This window comes from Heterocephalus glaber, unplaced genomic scaffold (assembly GCF_053883595.1).
Source record: "Heterocephalus glaber isolate CG9 unplaced genomic scaffold, H.glaber_assembly_v1.0 deba00001428, whole genome shotgun sequence".
NCBI lineage: Eukaryota > Metazoa > Chordata > Mammalia > Rodentia > Bathyergidae > Heterocephalus > Heterocephalus glaber.
Window position 1 is genome coordinate 21,190,128 of NW_028258293.1, and position 10,796 is coordinate 21,200,923.

General features: G+C 45.0%; 1 protein-coding gene across 15 annotated transcripts in view; it reads left to right on the forward strand.

The window, feature by feature from the left end:
* The window catches only part of Dennd2b (DENN domain containing 2B), a 179,754-nt gene that overhangs the window by 135,433 nt on the left and 33,525 nt on the right, over nucleotides 1-10,796 (forward strand). For 10 of the 15 annotated variants that reach the window (XM_087211732.1, XM_013074616.3, XM_087211731.1 and 7 more), the window contains one exon: nucleotides 8,637-9,896. The exons of the other annotated variants lie outside the window; for them this stretch is intronic. In XM_087211732.1, coding sequence (XP_087067858.1) covers nucleotides 8,637-9,896 — 1,260 coding nt within the window. The remainder of the gene's footprint in view (nucleotides 1-8,636; nucleotides 9,897-10,796) is intronic. 15 annotated transcript variants of the gene reach the window in all.

Below are 10,796 nucleotides of genomic sequence, written 5' to 3' on the forward strand. Positions count from 1 at the left end.
GCTTCCTTCACCCCCTCCACCCTTCCCTATTCACAGAGACTTTCCATTTTTTCCTTTTCTCATAATTTTTCCTTTCCCTTCTTTCCTTTCCCCTTCCCCTCTCACTTCCCCTACCCCTTTGGACCCTTTCTTTCTATTTCAAATTATCAATTATTCATTTTAATCTTTATTTACACTTTCAGTTTCTCACACCAGAGAAACTTCGGTACACGTGAATGTTCTATTTATTTCACTTAAGAGTATGGCCTCAATGTGCATCCATTTAGCTCTAAATGTCTCTATTGTCTCATTCTTTATGGCTGAGTAGTACTCCATTTTATAAAAAACTACACCTTCTTTATCCAGTTTCCAGTTGTTGGGCACTTGGGCTGTTTCCAAGCTTTAGCTATTACAAACTGTGCTGCTATAAACATGGGTGTGCATATGTCACTGTGGTATGATTCTTTTAATTCTTTTGGGAAGATACCCATCAGGAGAATAGTTGGGTCAAATGGGACCTCTAATCCTAGTTCCTTGAGGTATCTCCATACTGATTTCCACAGTGGTTGCATCAGTCTGCATTCATTACTTTCTAATGCAAACCTCATCTTTCTGTCAGTCCAGATGCAAATGCTACTTTTTTTCCCAGTGCTTTCTTTCACCGCTTGGCTAGAAAGGAGTCCCCTGTCCTCTGCACTCACTCTTAGAACTCTTGATTTGGAGCCTCCAACTGGCACTAATCATAAAGTACCAAGGGAAGGGAAAACAGTTCCTACCACCTGTGAAAGTAGTATTAACATCTCGTTGTAAGAAGGATGAGTGGCAAGGGAGTACATTGCCATTGCTGTCTTTGGAAAATACAGTGTGCCACAGTCTGCCCTTTGGTCACTCCTCACATCCTTCTCAGCTGCAAAATGCACTCAATCTCTCCCTTAAGAGCCGGGTCTCAGAATATTAAGTGAAACAAAGCAGACACATAAGCTTAAATATCACATGGTTTCTCTTACATGAGCAACCCAAAGTATGAATAAATTAAAGAGCAAAATAAAAGATAGAGAATAGGAAAAAGGGAGGCAGATCTTTTATCTTATCCAGACTACTTAGAGCGGGTAGCACTCACACCCATAATCCTAGTGCCCTTGAGCCTAGCATTACACCATGAATCAATTTGAGTATTACACACTCTGGATCCAGCCACCTCTGAAAAATGCCCCACCTATGACCACATGAGGCTTTGGGGGACATCTAAACACATTCCATAACAAGGATTTCACTTTAATAGCATCCCACTTATGCATACCAAAATCTGTTATTTGTTGCCAAATAATCCTCCAAAATTCAGTAGTGTGACATAGCCATTTTATTATGTTCCCAGATTCTGTTTATTAGGAGTTCACACAGAGCTTTGCAGGATGGCAAGTTCCTGTTCCGTGATGTCTGGGACCTTGCTAAAAGACTTCAAGGTTTAGGATGATCCAGTGGCCAGGGACCCATGTCACCTGGCTGTGTTGAGAGGTTGACCCTGGCTGTTGCTGGGACTTTCACCAGAACACCTACATGTGCCCTCTCCATATGGCCTAGCCTTGTGTGTAGCATGTGATACAGGAATTAGGAGCTGCTAGTATCTTGAGGCCTGGGCCTGAAAGGTGGCCCATTGTCATTTCTGCTGCATTCTATTGGTCAGGCAGTTATAGAGCCTGAATTCAAGAGGAGGGGACATTTTGATGCAAGACACATTGAAGAATTTGGAGACCGTGTTCTAAAACCACTACAAATGCCTTTGATATGGTTTCTTAGGAGTGAATTTGTGTTCCTCTTTTGCATAATGTCTAGCTCTATTTGTACTGTGCAGTAACCCAGTTTGTACTGGACCAGGGGTTTCCCCATCAGGTGTCCAGACTCTTGGCGAGGGCTTCTGCACTGTAAATGCACTCTATATTCAATGTTGCCACTCCTTAGAATAGCTCTGGATTCCTACCCAGAGAAGAGCTCACCAGTCCTCTTTGTGCTTCCTTGGAAATCAGCTGGGGGACAGACAGTATGGCTTTGGTAGAATCTTAGAAGTACTTTCTGGAGTTGAAAAAGCTACTCCACGTGTTCTTTGACCCCAGCTACCATTCTGTTCACCCTGGCAAGCTGTGATTGACCTTATAGGTTTCTCTGGATGGTGGCTTGAATGTAGGCCATTCAGAGGCTGAGGCTGCCCTGAACCCTGTTGGGGACTCTTAGGCATTTGAAATGAGGTTGCTTTGGGAAGAGGAAGGCCAAGTTGTGTCACGCAGTCTCTGGCTTTTTATCAGAACTGTTCTGGAGTGGGATGTCAACAGAAGTTCCTGGGCAAGCCCCTTCTCTTTGCTGGGAAACAAACTCTTAGTCTTGCTGACAGGACTCAGGCTGCCTTCCTTCTTTCTTTCCTCCTCTCTGCTCAGATTGTGGCCTTGACATATTTGGGGCATCCTTTAGTAAAAATGCTTCATACAGTGTTACTTGAGAGAGGGCCCACACTAACTCAGGGTTTGGTCATATTCATTTGAAACAACTGGAGCCAGTATTTTGCACTTTAAATTTCTGTCTGTGCATGTTCCAGCAGGTACACACGTTGCTTTCTCTTTACATTGGTCTTGCTCTGTGTGTTTGTGGTCCTCTGTTTCTTTTAAATTTTCTGTGTACCCTCCCCTTTCTTCTGTTTATCTTACTCCCTGCCTCCTGAAAATGTTGGTTTTGGCAAGTTGTATGCCATGGAGTTGGCATTGGTGCCTGTGCCCAGCAGCCGAACTGGCTGCCACTGACAAGCTGAGGCACACCAGGCACCCGGTTGCACAGTGGCCACCTCCCCAGGGTCACATTTTGGGATTGTAGAGCAGAGTGAGAGATGATAAGAGCAGAGTCTTGGCTATTTACTTTGAATTTTCTTTTACCATTACAGAATTATTTATATTATTTACTTTTACAAATTGACATCATTTTAGTCACACAGCTAGTATCAAAGGATACCCAGAGTATGTGTTTCCCCCATTTTATAAAGAACTGGAAGCTCAGAATTTAGGCAGCCTCCCATGAGTACACCTAAGAAGTGATATATCCAGGACCCAGATCTCTAGACTCTTGGTCTGGTATACAGTTTTTGCCTTATGGGAGAGAAGTTTGGGGGCTGATAACTATACTGGGGTTGCTGTGTTGTTCTTCAAATCATATCACAGTGGGGGAGGCAAGTCTATAGACCTTGCCCTGGGTAGGCATAAAGGAAACCTAAGTTTTCACTTTTTCTTTTAATTGTTCATTCAACACAAATATATTAGTTTTTACTGCTCAGTTTTAGGTGCAGTGCAAAGTACAAGGGATATCAAGATTAACAAGATGTTGTTGCTGGCTTCAAGTAGGTCCACTCGTGGTCTAGTTAAGGAGACAGATTAGGAAACAACATGATGGAATAAAGTGTTATACGTGTCATAATAGACACTCTTCCAAGCACAGTGGAGGCATCCAAAATTGCTCATCTCCACCTGGATGAAATGGGTAGAGTGGGAATGGGAATAAGCTTGGAGTTTGATGTGCCAAGGGTGGGATACAGGATTGCAGTGAAGGGGCAATGTAAGGTATTGAAAGGAAAAATGAGTAGGGACCAAATCAAGGGGTCCTTGTCAGACATTCCAGTGAACTTGCAGTTTTTTCTGCAAATAGAGGGGAGTTTCAAACACAATCAGTTTTGCATTTTAAGAAGATGTTAGAACATGAGAGAATAGACCAGAACATGATTAAGACTGAAGGCAAAGAGAGAAATTAAAAAACTATTTTAATAACCTTGGTGAAAGATAAGATCTGAACCAGGGAAGTAGCAGTAGCAGTGGGGAGGGTAAGGAGGAGAAAGATCTAAGAGATGTTCGAAAGCAGAATTGATAGGAATTAGTCATCAAGTAGGCCAGGGATGGGCTAGATCCAGATGTTTGGAGGAGAGGAGGAAACCCTGACCTTTTCTCTCTTCTATGAAATGAGTTGAGAATACATGCAGCAGTAAAGCCAGGGAGAAAAGAAGCATAAAGCAGCATAGGGATGAGACCATGTGATAAGACACCTGGTTCAGGTGGATGCAAAAGTAGGGTTCTGTCATCCAAGGCCAGTCATTTTAGATGGGCATTGGCTCCCACTTCCCTCCATTCCTGCTCAAGGCCATTGCTCCTGCACCTGTGCCCTCTGTGTCTCCCATTGACAACTTTTCTGAATCTTGTAGATCATTCCAGTCATTATTCAAACATGCTGTAATGTCTCCTAGCCCAAATTATCAAGCCAAATGCTTCCGTTCACCCACATTCCCCTTCTAACTACCACCACATTTTCTTGTTCCTTTTCTGAGTTGCCTGAACTGTCCTCTACTTCTGCTCCCTTTCCTTCCATTTTCTTGAATTCTTTCCAGTCAGGATTCCCTTTCTACCCCCAAGAACTTCTCAAAGTCAGTGACTTCCATATTGCCACATCTCATGATCATTTCTGTCTTTCTCTTGCTCAGTTGTTGACAGATTTGACTCAGTTGATCACCCCCTATTATTTCTTCAAGGTCTCAGGACATCACTCTTCATGGTATTTTTCTTTCCTCACCAAAGGCCCCTCTTTATCTCCTTAGCTAGTTCCTGTTACTAATCCTGACCTCAAAACACTGAAAATCCCAGGATTCAGTCCTTGGACTTCTCTGATTGTGTATACTCTTTATATCTTGTGTAGTTCATGTAGTCTAGAGTACTATGTATATACTACTAATGACTCCCAAGTTTGAATGTATAGTCTGAACTCTATTCCACCAAGTGCTCAGGCTAAAAATCTTCATATCATCTTTGACTCCTCTTTGGTTTCTCATAGCCTTCATCCAGATTTTTCAGCAAATCCTATTGGCCCAACTCTCAAAAGTAGCTCTATCTCTACTGCTACCATTGTAAACAATCATAGTCTTGTCTGGATTGTTGTGGTAGCCTCCTGAATAGCATCAGTGCCACTTTTCCTGCACTCTTATACTTCATTCTCTGATAGATTGTGTCAGTCTTTTCTTACATCCCTTCAGGAGCTCCTTCTCTTGCAATGTGCAAGCCCAAGTCTTAGCAGCAACCCACGGGCTTCTCTGTGATGTGGCCTTGGTGCCTTTCTGACTAATCTTCAGCTCACTCCTCCTCTTCTCACTCCATCCTGGCCACGGTGCCTCCTTGTTGCCCATATATACCATTGTTTCAAGCTTTTGCCTTACTGGTGTTGTGCCCTGAACATTCTTCCCCTGGATAAACAAATTGCTCACTTCATCAGGTTATGTTCATATGATCTCCTGGCAGAAGGGCCTTTCCTAATCTCTGTATATAAAATAGTTACTCACCCTCACTGTTAATATTTTATCCTTTTACTATTCTTTATTCTGTATTGGCCCCATAACCATCTCACAGAGTTGGTTTGTTTCTTATCTACTCTAAACACATGAAGCAATACTGTGTCCCTCCACTAGAATGTGAACTATAGAAAAAGATTATTTTTAGCCTGTTGATCCTTAAGGCTTAGAATGGTACTATATTTGGAATATATTTGATGCTCAGTATATATTGGCTGAATGGCTGAGGAGTCAAGATGTGTCTCAAGCTTGATGGGGCTGACACACTGTGGTCTGGGTGATAGGCCACTTCCTTGTTCCTTGGTCCAAGTTCAGAGGTTAGCAAGGAGCTGTCCTGGGAACCCCCAAGAAGTGAAGCTAGACTGTCAGTAGCAGACCCAAAAGAAAGGTTTGCTCAAGTGGTTGGCTTCCTGAGACTGCCTGGATCCAGTCCCTGCCATTCTCTTGACCATTGTTTCCTTTTGCCCAGCAGGGGAAAATGATCTTATTACTCTTATTCTCAGTCTCAGTTTGAGGACTAAGAAACAATTAGAGGGATTGAAACTGACGCTCAAGACTGAGCATGCTCTCTCACCCATGCCAGGAGGTTCCACCTGCATGTAAACTCTTTGTCAAAGAATCAATACATGATGACACCTGGCCCCCATTTTGGCCCAGCTTAAGCTTTTCTCCTGGAAGTGTCAGCTTTTACTGATCCCTTCCCTAACCTGGGAACAGAGACCGATAGAGGCACCTTCTGTCACTTCCATTTGAGAAAAATTAAAATATAGTCCTTCATGGATCCAAGCACTCATTTGCTTAGGGCCTGGACTGATGACCTTTTGCACCTATGGTTCTGTAAAATAAATCCGAGAAACCCAAGACCTCTGTTGATTATGGATAAGTTAAGATCTCACCAGGCTTGAGCCTGGTGCACTGCCCTGCCACTGCCTATCCCAGGGAGGGCTGAGGCTTATTCTGTTCACACTCCCTCACTGAGCAGTCTCTTTGGTCATGACTTGGCTGGGCACTCGTCTGTGCCCATGTACACGTGGGAGGGCTCTTTTTGATTTGCCGTTTTAAAAACAACTTCAGCGTGTTGAGGTTTCCTGTTGATCAGGGGCAGCCAGAAGCTATGACCCAACAGGGAATTGTTGGCCAATCCCTGACTCACCCGAGTTTTCTGTGTGTGAGTGAGCAGTGACAGCAGTCTGGCTGAGGGGCAGTTGGCTGCCATCCTTTGAGTGGCATGGCACTCTGGAGCCTGTGAAGCTGAACAGCCCAGTGTTGATGGCTGTGGCATTATGATCAGGTGGGTTTTTGCAAGGTGCAGTATTGGCAAAATCCTGCTGTCTTTAAAACTGTTTGGACAGAATTCTTAAAGTTGGCAGTGATCGTCATAGTAGACAACCAGAAAAGCACTCTGAAGAGGAAGTTTGTTCATGATTCTCTCTGGTAAGCTCACTCACCTTTATTTTTTCCTTTCTTTTATATTCATTATTCACTGAGCACCTTCCAGATACTAACCATGTGTGCCTTGACCTAGAAGAAATCATCTGACAGGGAAGATGGAGAGAAGGTCCCTTGATACTGTGTTCTAGACTGGGGAGGCCCCTGGGGCCATGAGCTATATTTGGGGGCCTGAGGGTTCAGAGGGATAACAGTTGTTACTTCTTACTTGTTACAGAGGCAACATTGTGTAGTGTAAATTCATGAACTGTCTTCACCACTTTGCCCCTGAATGACCTTGGATGAAATATTTAACCTTTCTGTGCCTTAGTGTCTTTCATTTGTAAGATAAAGATAATAATACCTGATAATCTCAGAGAATTTATGTGAAGATTAAATGAGTTGATACATGTAAAACCATTTATTTAGAACTATTCTTGGTATTTGCTGAGATCTGTGTATGGATTTGGAGCTGGGGAATGGCTAGGGCTTACTGGATATGATGTCCCTACTGTACTGTGGAGTTGCCTAAGGAGTTGGTGTCCCGGCCCTATTGGCCTCCTGATGGAGTGGAAAGGATTCTTTATTGAGGGACCCTCTTAACCTTTTTAAGACACTTGTAAATCCTAATTCTGGTCAGTACCCAAGCTGAGGGAGTGGGTTTTGTGTCCAGTAGCACAGTCTTAGGGGAGAGAGGGAGTGGTTAAGGGGAAAGATATGGCCCATATATATTTTAGGCCACTTCAGGAAGCTCATAACAGTTGATCATTAACAGCTCTTCTCAACTTCTATTTTCAGTGATAATCACATTGCTTCCTCAGACATAATAGAAATCGGCAAATGGGCAACACTCCCAAGCTCTGCTTTTTGACCCAGAGAGGCAATTGTTAGCCGTTTAGGAGCACATTCTTCTTTCCACTCTTCTTTTGTTGGCAGATACACAAGGAGTAATTGAAAATACAGTGATTGTTTGAATATTTTAAAAACATTATTAGAATAAAAGACACGTTGCCATTAATCTCTCAAAACACCCTCCACCCTGAACACTCTTACCCCGTCATTCTTGCTGTTTTCTGAAGCAGTTCTGGAAGTGCTCTTTTGTGAGTGTCTATAGGGGTATGATAAGAAATATAGTGAATGCTGCTTCTGAGTGCTATCCGAAAAAAAGGCAGGCTTATAAAAACACTGCAGTGTGTCCTCATCTACCTTATTCACCAGATCTGGCACCATGCAACTCCTGGCTCTTCCCCAAATTCCCAATGACCAAGAAAGGTAAAAGTTTTGAATCAATTCAGGATATTAAGGCAACCATGACAACTAAACTGAAGACACTCATGAGAAAAGTCTTCTAAAATTGCTTCAGAAAGTGGCTAGAATGATGGGGTAATTGTGTTCACAGCTTTTGGGGGGATTAATGGCAGTTTTTACTATAATAATTTTTTAAAAAATTTAAACGTGTGCACTATATTTTTCTATCACACCTTGTAGACTTTTTTTTTTGTATCAGGGATCAAACTGAGGACCTTGCACTTGCCAGGCAGACGCTGTGCCACTGAGCTACCCCCCCAGCCCCCATAGACTCTGAGGATACTGCATCTTGTCACAGAGGAGGCTTCTGCCCCAGGCATTCCTCAGGGTCTCGGACTGAGCCAAGCAGAGAGGCACACTGAGTTTGGGCTGCTATGGCTAAGGAGCTGCTTCTGTCCCTGAAGCCTGCCTTGAAGGCACATAATATGAACAGAGTACTTTTGACTTTGAGAATACTCAGGAAAGAGACACTGAGCTCTCTGAGAATAGAGCATGATGCTTCTGGTTATTAGATCACTCATTACCATTTTATTTTCCTTCTTTTCTTTCTTGCTCCCAGGTCTCAGTCAGTCTCTCCACCTCCAGTTCTGTCCCCACCGAGGAGTCCCATCTACCCCCTCAGTGATAGTGAAGCCTCAGCCTGCAGGTACCCCAGCCACTCCAGCTCTCGAGTGCTCCTCAAGGACTGGCGTCCCCGTGACCTTTCACCCCAGAATCCTCAAGATCTCTCCCTAGATTCTTCACCACCCATCTGTTCCCTCAAGGCCACCAGCTTTGGTTATTTGGACAGAAGCCCTTCAGTGTGCAAGAGAGAGGACCAGAAGGAGAATGTCCAGGTTGCAGCTCAGGATGTAGAGGAAGTAGCTGCTTGCCTCCCTGTTGCCCAGAGCACCCCATTCCTAGGGCCGGCAGCTGGCCTGCGGAGTGTTTTGTTGACCCGCTCTGGTGCCCGTGCCCACAACCTGGGCATCCGAGAGAAGATTTCAGCATGGGAAGGTCGCCGAGAGACTTTGCCCAAGATGAGCTTGTGTGGAGAGAAGCGGGAGGGCTCTGGGGTCGAGCATCCAGTCAGTGAGGGCTGCCCGAGTGTGGGCTGTCCCAGCGTGGTGCCATCCCCCTGCAGCTCAGACAAGACCTTTGATTTCAAGGGCCTCCGGAGGATGAGCAGGACCTTCTCTGAGTGTTCCTACCCTGAGACCGAGGAGGAGGGAGAGACACTTTCTGTCCGGGACTCTTTCTACTGGCTGGAGAAGCGGCCAGGCCGGAGTGAGCCCAGTGCCTTCCTCAGGGGGCATGGCAGCAGGAAAGAGAGCTCAGCAGTGCTGAGCCGGATCCAGAAAATTGAACAGGTCCTGAAGGAGCAGCCAGGTGGGGGCCTCCCCCAGCTCCCCAGTAGCTGCTACAGTGTAGACCATGGGAGAAGGAAGACTGCAGTCTTGGGCACCTTGGAGGAGCCAGCAGGGAGCATGGGTGTGAGCGCTGGCAGCCGGGCAGTAGGAGTGGCTGGACGTGGGGGGGAGGCGGGCCTGCCCCTGGAGAGGGAAGGCAGTGGTTCCAGCAAGCCAGGGCCCCCTGGAAACAGTCCTAGCTCCCAGCTGGTGCCATCAAAGAGCTCCCCTGATCCTGCTGTGAATCCTGTCCCCAAACCCAAGCGCACCTTTGAATATGAGGCTGACAAGAACCCCAAGAGTAAGCCAAGCAATGGTCTACCTCCTTCGCCCATACCTGCTGCTCCACCCCCTTTGCCCTCCACTCCAGCCCCACCAGTCACCCGGAGACTCAAGAAGGACATACGTGGTCACCGCAAGTCCCAGAGCAGGTAATGCATGCCCTCCTGTGTTTTACAGTGGGGCACAGTGCCTTTCTTTTAAAGAAGGATGCGAAAGTAGATTGTAATATGGGTCACAGGAGTGCTTAATTACTTCTGAAGCAAAATAATCATTAATTTGGTAGTCGTAGTGAAAAATAAGAGTGTTCTCTTGTTCTTACAGGATACTTAGGCATGGAAATGTGCAAACTACTCTTCCCACTGCTGTGTTCTGAACACAATGGCTGGGTTTGGCCTTTGGGATAAAGCTGGGCTGTGTCTCAGGCCCTGTTGGAGCTTCTTTAATCCTTCATGGGAAGATTAGAGTTGCCTTATTTTTAGGTTGAGTAGGTAATTTTTCAGTTTTTGAGGACTAGCAGGATCTTAGCCTCGCTACTATCTGAAGTACCAGCACTAGAAATTAACTTCTTCAAGGGAAGCATAATCTGAATGTTGTATTGTATCATTAACACAGTAGTATTGGCAGATTTAATATGATCCTGCTCTTCTGCAGGGCCTCTTAGACATAAGGGACCCTGGGGCTGTTTTAAGAGGGGATTCTTGAATTCTAAAAGAAGGGACGGACTGAAATAGGAGTGGGAGAATATTTTACCTGCTTCTTGGCCATGTTCAAGGCGCCCATTGATTTCCTGTAGGTCAGTCTTAGCATTTCTGATCCTGAACTACCAGGGCCATCTCCCCAGAGTAATTTAGTAGCGAGAGTCTCTGGAGTTGGTGAAAATTGACAGGCATCTGTTCTCTGAATTGGGGTAGACTGGAAGCCAGCTTCCTTTGCAAGACCTGTTCTCCTGTCTTTCTCATGTTGTATGAGCATTCATGTTTGTTTCACTTCTGGGGATTCTTCAGTCTCTTCCATACTTCAGCCTTCACTCAACATATCCTATCTTATAT